This window comes from Gymnodraco acuticeps, unplaced genomic scaffold, assembly GCF_902827175.1.
Source record: "Gymnodraco acuticeps unplaced genomic scaffold, fGymAcu1.1, whole genome shotgun sequence".
NCBI lineage: Eukaryota > Metazoa > Chordata > Actinopteri > Perciformes > Bathydraconidae > Gymnodraco > Gymnodraco acuticeps.
In genome coordinates, this window is record NW_022989985.1 from 99,535 (window position 1) to 114,367 (window position 14,833).

The 14,833-nt window shown below is 43.6% G+C and overlaps 1 protein-coding gene and 1 long non-coding RNA gene across 3 annotated transcripts; one reads left to right on the top strand and one right to left on the bottom strand.

The window, feature by feature from the left end:
* Positions 1 to 947: 947 nt before the first annotated feature.
* LOC117543860 (translation initiation factor IF-2-like) lies at positions 948 to 13,199 on the top strand. Of its 2 annotated transcripts, XM_034212446.1 has the most exons (5): positions 948 to 1,461; positions 11,883 to 11,988; positions 12,221 to 12,326; positions 12,725 to 12,783; positions 13,111 to 13,199. In XM_034212446.1, exons 1-2 carry the CDS (start codon positions 978 to 980, stop codon positions 11,891 to 11,893), a joined length of 495 nt encoding a protein of 164 aa, XP_034068337.1. In that variant the 5' UTR covers positions 948 to 977; the 3' UTR covers positions 11,894 to 11,988; positions 12,221 to 12,326; positions 12,725 to 12,783; positions 13,111 to 13,199. The 2 variants fall into 2 exon arrangements, 1 of the variants encoding a protein (XP_034068337.1); XR_004568609.1 differs by lacking the exon at positions 948 to 1,461 and having other exon boundaries at positions 11,899 to 11,988; positions 12,257 to 12,326.
* On the bottom strand, positions 10,779 to 11,649 carry LOC117543861. Its single transcript, XR_004568610.1, has 3 exons — positions 11,633 to 11,649; positions 11,176 to 11,234; positions 10,779 to 10,848 (listed from the first exon to the last, which is right to left on the bottom strand). It is a non-coding gene; the product is annotated as an uncharacterized LOC117543861 (long non-coding RNA).
* Positions 13,200 to 14,833: the final 1,634 nt, after the last annotated feature.

Below are 14,833 nucleotides of genomic sequence, written 5' to 3' on the forward strand. Positions count from 1 at the left end.
TCCGACTCATCTTGGGAACGTTACATTGGTGTCAGAAGTGAACTTTTCGAACAAGGGACGTCTATCCGGACGAGAGTCGTAACTGCGTCACGGAGCTAGCCGGGAAGCTAGCGGGGATGAATAAGTTCAGCAAGATGGGAGTGAAGCAGGAACACAGTAGTGATGAAGAGGAAGATGGAGCATGCGGGTGGTCGAAGGACATGAGAGAGGAGTTCATGAGGGAGGTGAGAGAGCGGCTGAGAGAGTCGGCGGTGAGGATGGCTAGAGACGCGGGAATGTCTCCGTCTTCTGCGGCAGTTCGCGCCATTTCCAAGCTGGAGGTAAACAACAATGGCGGCGCCCATCAACCCGCAGCAGCCGCCGCCGGGTCAGTGAAAACACCCAAATTCTCGGGTAAGGCAGACTGGGAGGCTTTCCATGCCCAATTTGAACTGCTTGCTCATGCCGGGGGGTGGTCAGTAGAGACTAAAGCACTACAGCTAGCTTTGTGCCTCACAGAAGAGGCTCTTTCATGTCTGCTACTACTTAGCCTTGAGGACCGACACAGCTATGAAGCGTTAGCAGGGGCTTTGAAGAGGCGGTTTGGACAGTGTTTCCCGCCAGAGCTACTCCGGAACGAATTGAGTAACCGCTGTAGGAAGTCTGGAGAGACGCTGCGTGCGTTGGCTAACGACGTGGAGAGCCTGACGCGGCGGGCATATGCACACATGCCACCCGGAGTGCAGAGTGAGCTGGCACGTGATCAATTCATCAGGGCTCTCCTCCCTGCGGACTTGAGGGTTGGGGTACAGCTGCAGCATCCACAGTCCTTGCAGGCGGCCTTGGAGATGGCTGTAGAGAGAGAGATTGTGTGGAGTGTAGCGGCGAGGAGCAACGGAGGGCCGGTACCACCGGCTGTGAGGAGCTGCAGAGAGGAGGAGAAGCCTGTATGGGTTACCGAAATGACTGAAAGTGTTCAAGTTTTATTAGAAGAGAAAATGAGGGAGATGGAAGCAGCTGTTAATGCAGAGAGGGAACTGCGGCAGCAACAGGAGGCTAGACTCAAAGCGGAGCTGGCCTCTCTTGAGCGAGATCTCCAGGAGAGTAAAGAGAAGGAGAGCCTTGTGGCCTCTCTGGAGAAGTGCCTCCAAGAGGGCAAAGAGAGAGAAAGGAGCCTGGTGGAGGAGGGTGCCAAGAGGGAGGCACAGTTCAAAGAGCTGCTCAGGAGCCTGGAAGCCGAGAAGGACAACCTGGAGGAGCGTCTGACGAACCAGCTGTCCCAGCTCAATGGCAGCATCGCAGACTACCAGCAGGAGGTGGCGGACAACCGGGAGCACTTGGCCGAGCTGCAGCGGGAGGTGGAGCGGTTGGCGAGGGAGCGGGCCGAGTTGGAGGCTGAGGCGCAGAGCGAGAGCGACCGGGCCGCCAGGCTGGAGGAGGACATGAGGCAAGCACAGAGAGAGAGAGCAGAAGCAGAGTCTGGTAAGCAGGAGGAGCTGCTGAGTAGTGCTGTATCGACGCGTCGACTTCAAAATATCGTCGACGACATATTTCCGCGTCGACGCGTCGCTACACACACGTGGGTCACCCAAAGCAACAAGCAGTTCGCAATCGCACTTCAAACACAATGGAGACTGAAACGGCTACCACCTCCTCCTCACAGGATTGCGCACGAAGCCCCCAAACGAAAACATCTCGCCCTAGGTCTTCAAAAGCATGGGAATATTTTAAAGTTAGTCCAAAACGCAAATATATTTATATCTCACTGAGACTGCTGCATGGCCTAGACCGGAAGCAGCAGCTAGCTGTGGTGGCTACCATTAGCAGCTGGCATTTGCTCTCCCATTTTTACATAAAAATGGAATTATGGATTATAAATTCAATCATTTTTTTATACATAGACGTTAAAAACCTATGGATTAACCGATTCAGCCGCGTTTTTTCTCATTTTAATGCCATTGAACACGTCTTTTGATCAGATTGACAGCTACGGCGGTGAGACGATCTCCCTAGAAGCTCTGTGAAGGTACGTGTTGTGATGACTGTATTTGCTTCCCCTGTCGCGAGTCCGGATCACTCAGTGATGATACTATATACCTACATAATCTGTGGAGTCTCAGCTTTAATCGGATATCTTGTATGTGCAGCTACGATAAGTAATAAGGGTACTTTTATCTTGAGTTATGTGCCAATGTTTTTCGCTCAGGGGTCATTTAGATGCTTCTTATGAGACTTGTGTTTTGTTTTGGTAAACATGGTTTGTATCGTCAGTTAGCTGAGATTATTTCCGTTAATCTGGTATAACACATTAATAGGTTCTTAAATATTAAGATCCCCTAAAACACAGTATCGTGAAAAAATATTTGTTTACATTACGTTTTTTTTACATTAAGTTTTTTATGAATTGAACAACAGAAAAATAATCGTTAGATTAGTCGACTAATCGATCAAATAATCACCCGATTAATCGTTTTCAAAATAATCGTTTCCCCCCAGCACTACTGCTGAGGGAGAAGCAGCTGCAGAGGGACTGCATCAAGTACCAGGAGAGGATCAGCGAGATGGGTAGAGACGCTAAGGCGCTGCAGCAAGGTTACAATGAGCTCCAGAATAAGCTAGGACAATCCCAACTGGAGATTTTGAAAACTCTAGAAGACCTGAAAAGGACAGAAGCAGAGTTGGATACCTGTAAACCTCAGCTGGATGAGTCCCAGAAGCAGGCAAGCGTAGCTATAGCGGAGAGGAGTATCATGGAGCAGAACGCCCAACACAGAGAGGCCTCGATAAAGGCAGAGGTGGAGCAGACCCTGGACTCTGTGAGGTTCAGACTCGGAGGCGAACGGAAGGAGATGGAGCTGAGACTGGACGAGGTGGACAGAAGCGGAACTATGACACCAGGACAAGAGGGCAGCATTTCCGGGCCGGGGAGCTGGTCTGGGTCTACAGCCCACAACGGAAGAAAGGCCGGTGCCCAAAACTGGACAGTCAGTGGGTTGGTCCCTGCAGAGTACTGGAGAGGATGGGGGTAGTGTTTGTGCTGAGTTTTATTTGTTCCTCGTGGGCGAGGAACTTTGTAGTGGGGGGGTAGTGTAGCGATCCTGATAGGCTACTCAGGGTGTCACTTAGGCATCCCCCGTCTCTCTGCCAATCATAGAGCTGCACCGTGATGGTGGCTGAGGTGCGGGCCTGTGGTTGGTGGAGCGGACGGGGGAGGGCGGGGAGTTGTGACGTAGACGGTGCTATATATATGGGTATGTGTAGAAGTTAGATGAGTGGAGTGTGCGGTAGAATCCACGAAGTGTACTTGACCTGTTATCATCTGTCTTCAAATACTAGTTATTAAAAATACTAGTTATTAAAGCCTAATAACTACAAGCCTGTCTCCGACTCATCTTGGGAACGTTACAATAGTGTTATTATTTATTTCCTGACTTTTTTTCTGTGAAGATCCCGGAAAGGGTTATTAATATTTGGTTATGTGTGGCTTTCTAGAAAACAATAAATGTTTACGTTTAGACACCCATGCGATCGTCACACTTTTTCTGTTACAAACTGACCCGGCCCCCATCAGAGAAGGGAAAAGTTATGTGGCCCTCACAGGAAAAAGTTTGGGGACCCCTGCTTTAAAGTGTTAGCTGTAAATGTCCTTGGACTCTTTTTTAAGTAAAATTACTATATTTGTCTGCACTACAACCCTAACTTTACTGTTTACTGAACATTTTGAATTCACAAACTGTCACATATAACTGAAAGAGAGCAGCACCAATTATCAGTCTGTCCTTGGTCTTGCCAAGGGAAACATGAGAAAAGTACCAAAACTAAAAAAGAAAATCCTACAAAAGCTTCAAAGTCTGACCTTAGAATCACCTCACTAAACAAATGTCACCTCCCTCTCTCACCCGCCACCCCCCCACAAGGTTGATGCAGACATACATGTGTTATATGCACACCCACTTCATCTCCCATCCCTCCCACCCAGGTTCTGCCAGAGGAATCTACCTCTTCTTTGTTTCAAAAGGATAGGCGGTTCTCTATTCTCTCTCTCTCTCTCTCTCTCTCTCTCTCTCTCTCTCTCTCTCTCTCTCTCTTTCTCTCTCCCCTCACCACCCAGCGTACACACACGCATCAGTATGCCAGAGCTGGCTCAGTGGGATTTAGGCGCCTTGGCGGGGCCGCTCAGATCTCAGTATTGATCCTAATGGGAAAAGGGTTGATGGTTCAACTCCAGGTCACCCTCAGGGTTGCCCAAGAGGTCGGGAGATGGGGAAGAGCCCTTGGAAGTGACGACACCACCGGCATAGCAATAATGAGGGAGATTATGGGATGTTTTACTAGGTCACAGAGGAGAGAAGTAGAAGGGGATGTGTGCAGGGAGTTGGTGATGATGTTACTTTGTATGTATGCAGCCGTGTTCAAAGTGTGCACAGAAGAAAGAGTGCTGGATGCAAAGTATTTCCCACAACACACATACAGCACATACCACAACAACACAAGCTTCCTCTCATACATGCATATTCACATGCGAGCTAAACAGAAAATGCTAATTCTCTTTTGTAGAATGCAGATATTTGCACATTTGCCACACACAAAGAACGCCTTTAACATCCTACAAAACCTTAGCTAGAAACAGAGGGTGCTCACAATTTAATAGCAAAATGGGTAGTTTGACAGTGGCGGTACAATAACTATTTGAGTTTTGTCTGCCTATGGGTTCACTTTTATTCGACAAAGGCAACTACAACTAGTTGGTAAGGAGAAGGAAGATTTGAATGATATCATCTTTTTATTTATTTATTTTACACAGTGAAACGTAGACCATATCCTTGTCAAAGGAGCAGTGAGAGGCTACTTTACAGCCTGTTGAGCAGTGTTGGAGTCCGGTGCCTTACTCAAGGGCACCTTGGTAATGCCAATGAGCCAAACTGGTACCCTCTTCATGTGTTAGTGCACTGCATACCCTATACATAATCCTTCCGTGGACTTGAACCGGGAGTCCTCAGGTTTCCAAGCCAAGTACTATGGGTTAGCCTTTACAAAAGACTGTGGTCATGGTTAAAAGATAGTTAATTCAGACTTTGTGTCCCCAAAAGATGTTATGAGGTTGTTTTCCCGAAACATGTTATATTGGTAATTTTAAGCAGTTGAACAATTCATCCTGCTGTAGTTTCTGGAGTTTCCAGTACTTTCATGTGGCAAAAAGGCACGATAGCAAAAGAGCAAGCAGAGTACTGACGGCTAAAATACTACCTGATCAAAAGGATGTGCTGAATGCCTGCAGAAAGAAGAGTATGCAAATGATTGTGGTAGTCGTGTGTCTGAAACATCTTGCAGATGTTGCCTAATATCATGTAGTAAGATAAGAGTTTCCAGAAAGTTGGTGAGAAGTGGGTGTGTAGAATTGAAATGCAGCATGGGGAAAGATTTTTTGGGTTTTAAATTATAGGGATATTACCACTCTGCCCTCTTCAGAAAAAATGATGAGATGGTATGAGGTGGCAGTGTTTCCCACTTAGAAGTATTAAAAGTTGAGATATAAAAACTCTGGAGGAAGCACTTGCACAGACATAAAACGCACACCCTGAGGAAGGTTTGCTAAAATGTCAGCTTTGATAAGAAGAACGCCTTCTGTTCTCACGGAACATGAGCTTCTTTCTTTCGGTTCTGTATGTGCCAGGTTTATATTTAAATATATGCAAAGATCATAGAGTTAAATTAATATTTGTTAGAAGTCTGCTCCCATGTGTTTTAATATCCTTGTGTTCCATCCACAGTCTGTTAAATTAAGCTCAACCAATGAGAGCAGTGGCGTGTGTTTGAGAGGTAATCGAGCATACTTTACAGAAATTGGTGCCTTACTAATTTAATGGAAACACTATGAACAGACCGCTCAAGTAGCTTTGTTACATAACATGAGCATGTATGGATAGACGCATTTGCGAGCGATGCTGAAACAGGAACTCTACCATTACGCAAGCCATCTGCTTCAGATTTCAGATCCTCAGAACACATTTCAGTTTATGAATTTAACTATCCTCTTCAGCTGCTCAATTTGCTGTCGTCAGTCTGTCTCTCTTCAACCACCTTTTCATCACTGTCTCACCTCTGTCTCTCCTTTCCTTCTCACCCTTCCCTGCCTCTCTCTTTCTCTCAATGGCTATCATCCCACTCTCTCTGCCTGCTTGTCGTCAACACTCTCTTCACCTCTCTCCCTCTCTGCACCACTTCACACTTGTATAGCCCATGGTTTTGTATAGATGAACAATCATATGGCTGAGTGTATGCACATGTCATGGCATTAAGTGTTAAGATGTGCATTCCACTGATCTACTCTGCAAGATAACATTTACTCAGCTTTTACAGAACATAGGTTTCAGAAGTGGCAGACAAAAAGTTTGCATAGGCATCATTTCATAAATGTACCCATTTTACCTTTAAGTCAATTATTTCTCAACATTAACTCTACTCGTTGCTTTTACTAAAGTTACTTCATTCAAACACTTAATTCAAACACTCTCCTAATAACAGAGAGAAATGGAGCAGAGAGGGACATGTACAGTAGAGCAGATAAAGAGAGGAAAAACACAGAATAGGGTGATGAAAGAACAACCGCAAGCATACGAAGATAGAGGTTTTAAAAATGTACGTTGAAAAAGTATGCGCTGCATTTGCTAGATAACTGATCCTTAGTTATTACTCAGAAAGTGTTATGCACTACTACCACACACACACACACACACACACACTGGGACTTGCTGTTTAAAATTAAGATTTTTGAAACCTAGAAAGACCTTTGAACACATGTTTGCACTGATGATCATACACAGATTTTATTTTTGTTTGAAGGTCACCTATTGTGCAAAATCCACGTTTTCATGTATTTTATAAATAAACATGTGTCCACTGTGTAAAGAGATTCTGAAAGTTTCAGGAAAAAAGATTCACTCACTTTTTGTCCTGATCCATTTATATAAAAACCTGTCTGAAAATGAGCTGATCAGATTTTGGCCACTTTATGATGTCATAAGATATATATATATATACAGTGCAATAATTATTTCATGCTAAATTAAGCTCTGTTGGATATCACTAGATCCTGTTACAGCATAATATAAGTACATAACGATTGATGTGTACATTAGCATAATTACTAGCTAGCCGCTAGCTGCTAACTGCCGCCTCGTTAATATCAAATCCATTACCATGCTGTCATGAACGCACGGTGCTGTTACGTGTACGCAAATTGACGTGCTTGATGTGAACGAGCATTTTGGTTAAAGTTGCGCATGCTCTATGAGTGCACATACCGGTACTTCTCAGGCATGCCGGGTAATCTGTGACGTTTCACTCTCTCAAAAGTTGGGCCATTTTATCATCATGCGCTAATGAGCAGATCTCATAGGAATGAATGAGGCCCCGCCTCCCACGCTGTATCCAGTTCTTATTATACATCCATAAGCGGGCCTACCTGAATACGTGCGCATCGCACTTCCGTATAAAAGTAGGCCTCGCCTCCTGACCACCATCCTTTACTCTTCAGCGAGCGGAGGTGATAGCCTAGCACTGAGTCCGAGACGTATTTTTTGAGAGAAAGGAAGAAAGAGAAAGAAAGATAGCGGGCGCCGACCCCTACCACCTCTGCTTCGAGTGTTTGGGGAACCAGGATATGGCCGAGGCGGTGCCATTTCACGTTCGCCATTCCTTCCGAGTCCGGCGTCCATGGAAATCCACCGCCCAGGGCTGTACTCTCCCTGGATGATGATCATGGCGGCGGGTGTGTGGGCTACTCGCTCATTGCTAGAGATGCCCCCGCCTCACCAGGTCAGAGCGATTATTGGGCCGCAAGGCCGAATAAGTAGCTTGGTCCACGAGCCTTGCCCCAGGCCCGGTTCCCCCGGGGACCGGTGCTCGGTGGCTTCACATGATATAGGGTCGACCCTACTTCATCACAGGCCGCCGCCGCTGCCTGCCTTGTGATGTCCCTGGGATATCACGTCGCATGGCAGTTTTCCAAAGAGGACTGTGTTGATCTCCTGGGAGCCCCCGTCTTTACGGAAGGGCTCTATGGATCGATCTCCTTGCTTACGGGATAAGGAGTAATCGCAGTTTGGCTGATTCTTGCCCATCCCCAGAGGAAGAAACACTGTCCTACACTCCCCGCCCCTGCTGTAAACCCCAGTAGGCTATAGGGAGCCAGCAGGTGGGCGTGTGCACGTGAGCGGAATAAACCGTGTGCTGTCAAAGCACTGTGCGGGTTCAAGAGACGCTATTGCCGGCGTGCTGTTGTCAGAAAACACACCTTGCCTGGTATAATAGCTCCGATTAATGCATTTCACCGTTGAATGGGAAATACAGCGTTAATACGTGGGCGCGCGGCCCTCGTGAGAGTGGCCGCGGTGCGTTCAGGGACCTCCGCAGGGGAACGGTGTTTTACGTTTGTAAACTCTAGTTCTAGAGTGATGTGTGTGTGTGGTAAAAATGCATTCAGTGAGAACGAGTGCATTTATCCCAGAGTAAGAGTAATCTCTCTCCACAATTCCACTTTTTCCCATAATGTCCGTTTCGAAGAGACGGCATTGTGACGGCGCGCGGGGCCCTCCTCCCCTGAGAGCGGGCCGCGGTGCGTTCAAAGACCTCAGTAGAGAGAAGAGTCACCGCAGCGTGCGCTCCTCCACAGGCTTTTCTGCAGACGAGGGAGCGCGGCGGTGAGACTCCACCTCTTCAGCCCATGGATGTATAATAAGAACTGGATACAGCGTGGGAGGCGGGGCCTCATTCATTCCTATGAGAGTTGCTCAATGGCGCATGATGACAAAATGGCCCAACTTTTGAGAGAGCGAAACGTCACAGATTACCCGGCATGCCTGAGAAGTACCTGTATGTGCACTCATAGAGCATGCGCAACTTTAACCACGGCGCCCAAAAGGCTCGTTCACATTAAGCACGTGAATTTGCGTACACGTAACAGCACCGCGCGTTCATGACAGCATGGTACTGGATTTATATTAACGAGGCGGCAGTTAGCAGCTAGCGGCTAGCTAGTAAATTATGCTAAGTTACACATCAATCGTTATGTACTTTTATATTACGCTGACATCAGGATCTAGTGATATCCAAGCAACAGAGCTTCATTTAGCATGATACTTGTGTGGGTTGTACATGAAACCACTTGGTAATATATAAAAATGTATATGTTGAAGCCTGTTATGATCAATTGTGAGTTAAAACTTTATCTAAAAAGTAAAGCTGATGATGGATTACTGTGGTGGAGTTAAAATAACAATAGCCTATTTATTTTTGAAATGTGATGGAGTAAAAGGATAGTAACTGTGATTATTCATGTTAAGTAGCCCACAAGTAACTAAAACAATTGCAAGTGCAATAAGAAGCTACAGGAACGTTAATCAACGTCTGTAATATTAACTTTATTTAATACAACATTTACGGTACAAGATTTACATCATACAGCCCAGTATAATATTTTACAAATGATGAATTACAGCAAACACGTGCAATATATCCATTATTACAGCTCCGTGGGCTGGCAGTAAGGCGATATGGTCCGTTGTTATTGTGCATCCATGGGTAAAGAGAAACTCATGTAGTACTGAACACGTAACATGAACGTGCTGGGCGGCGCGGTCCCGTGGGTTAGATGCGCGTTCATAATGCAGAGGGAAATAACTCTCAGAATAACGTTATTAGCACATTTTTACAACTTGAGGAACGAATGTTTTTAATAAGGGCTATACAAACGTTCATACTGGGTAGTTTATTTAGTTTAAAAAAAATTATCCAACGAGTTACAGACCACTCTTTCCCCATGTAAGTCAATGGGAAAAAGTGTTTCCGGGCCCAGCAACCTAAAGGAAGTGTAGTACCGCCGTTTGACCAGCACGAATATTCTCATCAGACTCCGGCGCACTTCCTGGGGGCTTGCTTCAGCCCACCCCGTGGAACCGGCGTGCCGGTGTTGTGTCACATTATGCCTCCCCGTCATGAAATGCCCCCCTTGTCACGGGAACGCGCATTTCTAAATGACACGTTTACACCTCTAAATGACACGTTTACACCTTAAAACGATGTTTAAAACGAAAAGTAAACGTTCAGGGTTTGTATTAATGGTAATTTTCAGACTGAGTTGTTTAGTGGTAGCTCATAGTCTTGATTCTTCTGGTTTAACTTTTCGCTCCGTATTTGAGGTGTCGAAATTCATTCGTCACTTCCTTTTCAGTTTTTGTTTTTTTTAATCTTTTTTTTTTATCATTATTGTTACCTCCTATCTGTATAAATGTGCTTTAAAATGTATTGTTTAATTTGACATAGTTGTCATCAAATAATCAAAATATATGTTTACAAATGTTACATAGTCTTTATCAGCATATTATTATATGTACGCTCTGCGTACAAAATAAAAGTGTCACATTCATGAAACCTGCTCCATTTATTGGTACCAGTCCTAGAACCATACCCTGAAAAATGCTTGAGGGTGGGATTAATAGAAACCTCTTTTTTTTTGGGGGGGGGGGGGGGGGGCATTTTATGACAGGCCTGGCCCTCACAATATGCCCTCCCCTTGCTATCTTACAAAATAAAAGTGTCACATTCATGAAACTTGCTCCATTTATTGGTACCAGTCCTAGAACCATACCCTGAAAAATGCTTGACGGTGGGATTCATAGAAACATCTTTTGGGGTGGGGGCAATTTATGACAGGCCAAACAATAGTTGCATTGGTTGAAATGACAGTGGACAGTTAATGATGGTGCCTTCGGGGCATTACGTGCATCCAGGGTACAAGTACGGTTGATCCACTGGAGGCCTTTGTACACATTGGTGGTGGTACCACTGCTGACAAATGTCACAGCAAATCTGAGAAAACAATAAATACTTGTTATGTAAGGTATGCATTATGGGATTTTTTTATGATAATAGAATATCTCTAATGTATTTCCCACTAACATTCTAACCATTCCTTCAATAATCAAAATCTTTCAAAAACATAAATGTTGTGTTATGAGAAAGAAATACATTTTCAACAAAAATGTATGGAAAAACAAGCAAAACATTAATCCTTTATCAGTTAATGCTGAAGATGCCAAATATAGTAGCAATTACCAATACAAATGTTATGTTGATAAAGTCTGGAAACATATTTCTGCTAATTTTCTTTATTTGTAATGTGCAATAGGAAATTACCCAATGTTCTTCATCCTGCTCCTCCATCCCGCAGTAAAAGCAAAGCCTGCTTAGATCATCTGTTGAGACAAAAAGTAATCAATATCTTCAGATAAACCACATTGCAGAATTGAAAGGGTGTGTTAGAGTGTGACGTGTGTAGCCTATATGAAATTGCAGTTCAAGATGCCTGCCTGCGATGCTTCATATCATCTGTTTGGAGTTGAGATACACAATATACTGTATGTAGTGACTATTTACCCTAATCTATACTTAAGCCACTGTGTTGCTTTTAAAACCCTGATAATGTCCCTGGTCAATATTAACCCAACAGTACCAATGGTCCAAGCAGTGATACAATACAACAATTTGCATGGCACATTATTAATATACTAGGTTATTCATGCATACTTATGAGATACAATTAATAAAAGTAACTACATGAAGTCATTGACAATGTTGAGAAAAGGTAACACACCAGATTCTCTGAGGAGATAAGTAGCAATGTCCAGCCTCAGCTCGTGCACTGCCTTCTGTGAGGTTTCAAACTCAATTGCCTCCCCCAGTAAAATCCCTCTTCTTGGATCCACTTGGAGAAGGGAAAGTCAAAATGAGGGTGTGCCCAGTCTACAAGGTACATTTGATACAGTGTACTAGTTCCGGTGTTGTATGAGTTTTTTGACAATGATGTGCTGCATCTTGACACATGTACTATCTACATACGGTAGAGCCTTTATGAGGATGAAAGGCTGCAAGGTGTCAAGGTGGACATGCAGCACCCTCCCCCATAATCGCCAACAAGACAGCACATCCTGTGGTGTCCTGGCCTTAAAAGTGAGTGTGAAATGCATTTACCCAACATTACTCTCAAACTCAAATTCAGTAGCAATTAGACTGAATATCTTGACTTGCTTTTATACATCTTGATCAAAGATGTATTGAATTGTGTCAAACTACACATATACAACATGTCATTCTTTAAATCTGTTGGGTCATTTGTCTGTATTCCATTTGAGGGTAAAATCATAGACCATGCAGTCCATATACTAATCATAGTTCTCTTCAGTTTGCAGAGAAGATTTTACTGGGGGAGGCAATTGAGTTTGAAACCTCACAGAAGGCAGTGCACGAGCTGAGGCTGGACATTGCTACTTATCTCCTCAGAGAATCTGGTGTGTTACCTTTTCTCAACATTGTCAATGACTTCATGTAGTTACTTTTATTAATTGTATCTCATAAGTATGCATGAATAACCTAGTATATTAATAATGTGCCATGCAAATTGTTGTATTGTATCACTGCTTGGACCATTGGTACTGTTGGGTTAATATTGACCAGGGACATTATCAGGGTTTTAAAAGCAACACAGTGGCTTAAGTATAGATTAGGGTAAATAGTCACTACATACAGTATATTGTGTATCTCAACTCCAAACAGATGATATGAAGCATCGCAGGCAGGCATCTTGAACTGCAATTTCATATAGGCTACACACGTCACACTCTAACACACCCTTTCAATTCTGCAATGTGGTTTATCTGAAGATATTGATTACTTTTTGTCTCAACAGATGATCTAAGCAGGCTTTGCTTTTACTGCGGGATGGAGGAGCAGGATGAAGAACATTGGGTAATTTCCTATTGCACATTACAAATAAAGAAAATTAGCAGAAATATGTTTCCGGACTTTATCAACATAACATTTGCATTGGTAATTGCTACTATATTTGGCATCTTCAGCATTAACTGATAAAGGATTAATGTTTTGCTTGTTTTTCCATACATTTTTGTTGAAAATGTATTTCTTTCTCATAACACAACATTTATGTTTTTGAAAGATTTCGATAATTGAAGGAATGGTTAGAATGTTAGTGGGAAATACATTAGAGATATTCTATTATCATAAAAAAATCCCATAATGCATACCTTACATAACAAGTATTTATTGTTTTCTCAGATTTGCTGTGACATTTGTCAGCAGTGGTACCACCACCAATGTGTACAAAGGCCTCCAGTGGATCAACCGTACTTGTGCCCTGGATGCACGTAATGCCCCGAAGGCACCATCATTAACTGTCCACTGTCATTTCAACCAATGCAACTATTGTTTGGCCTGTCATAAATTGCCCCCACCCCAAAAGATGTTTCTATGAATCCCACCGTCAAGCATTTTTCAGGGTATGGTTCTAGGACTGGTACCAATAAATGGAGCAAGTTTCATGAATGTGACACTTTTATTTTGTAAAATAGCAAGGGGGGGCATATTGTGATGGCCAGGCCTGTCATAAAATGCCCCCCCCCCCCCCAACAAAAGAGGTTTCTATTCATCCCACCCTCAAGTATTTTTCAGTGTATTCTAGGACTGGTACCAATAAATGGAGCAGGTTTCTTGAATGTGACACTTTTATTTTGTACGCAGAGCGTATATATAATAATATGCTGATAAAGACTATGTAACATTTGTAAACATATATTGATTATTTGATGACAACTATGTCAAATTAAACAATACATTTTAAAGCACGTTTATACAGACAGGACGTAACAATAATGATTAAAAAAAACAAAACTGAAACGGAAGTGACAAATGAATTTCGACACCTCAAATACGGAGCGAAAAGTTAAACCAGAAGAATCAAGACTATGAGCTACCACTAAACAACTCAGTCTGAAAATTACCATTAATACAAACCCTGAACGTTTACTTTTCGTTTTAAACATCGTTTTAAGGTGTAAACGTGTCATTTAGAGGTGTAAACGTGTCATTTAGAGGTGTAAACGTGTCATTTAGAGGTGTAAACGTGTCATTTAGAAATGCGCGTTCCCGTGACAAGGGGGGCATTTCATGACGGGGAGGCATAATGTGACACAACACCGGCACTCACGGGGACGGGCTGCCCGTCTTCACGGATCTGACTGGCCTGGCGGAGGGAGAACATCTCTCCGCCCGGGACGAGAGGATGAATCTCGCCTCCTCCCTGTATAATGCACAGATCACTACGTTTTCAAACAAGAATGAGGTTGATCTGTATTGTTAACTGTGATGGTTATTCTCGTGTCCAGGAAAGAGAAGCTTAAAAAGGAGACTAAATGGAGTCTCTGAGATGTTTTCAAATTGGTACTTTAATGAATAAAAAGCGTGGTAAAGTCACAAACAGGATATTTTCCGACAGAAAAGCAGCTGTCTCTGGCTCTCGCTAGCAGAGGGAAAAAAGAGGCCGAACCCCTCAGGTTTCGTTGTTTATATAGCCTCTCCTGGCTCCTCCCTGGGGGCCGGCTCTCCGCGTATTTAATGTCCGTTGTTACGCATATCACAGGATACAGACATTGTACATTCAATATATATCTAAACACGCCTTTTCTCCTCCTTAACTCTTTCATGACTTTTCATTTAACACATTCTAAACGCTGTAATCAATACTCCAAAAAATACAGGAAATCCTTCACAGCAATTTGATTTCCGGTCGTTCCGAATGTTGTGACATGCTACCCACATCTGTAAACGATAACGTACTCAAATAAACTGTACCTTCATTTAATATCCAACAATAATAATATCTCGACGTCTATAGCTGTAGTGTTGAAATCAGTAGGTTTCGGTGTGCAACATCATATCGCTGCTAAATTCACCTCTATAGGAAATGGTATATTAGCCTCATGCTAAATGCTAACCGGAGGTG

Excerpts from the sequence above, each read along its gene's own strand:
- LOC117543860 (XM_034212446.1), top strand. The coding sequence starts at position 978 with ATGAGGGAGATGGAAGCAGCTGTTAATGCAGAGAGGGAACTGCGGCAG.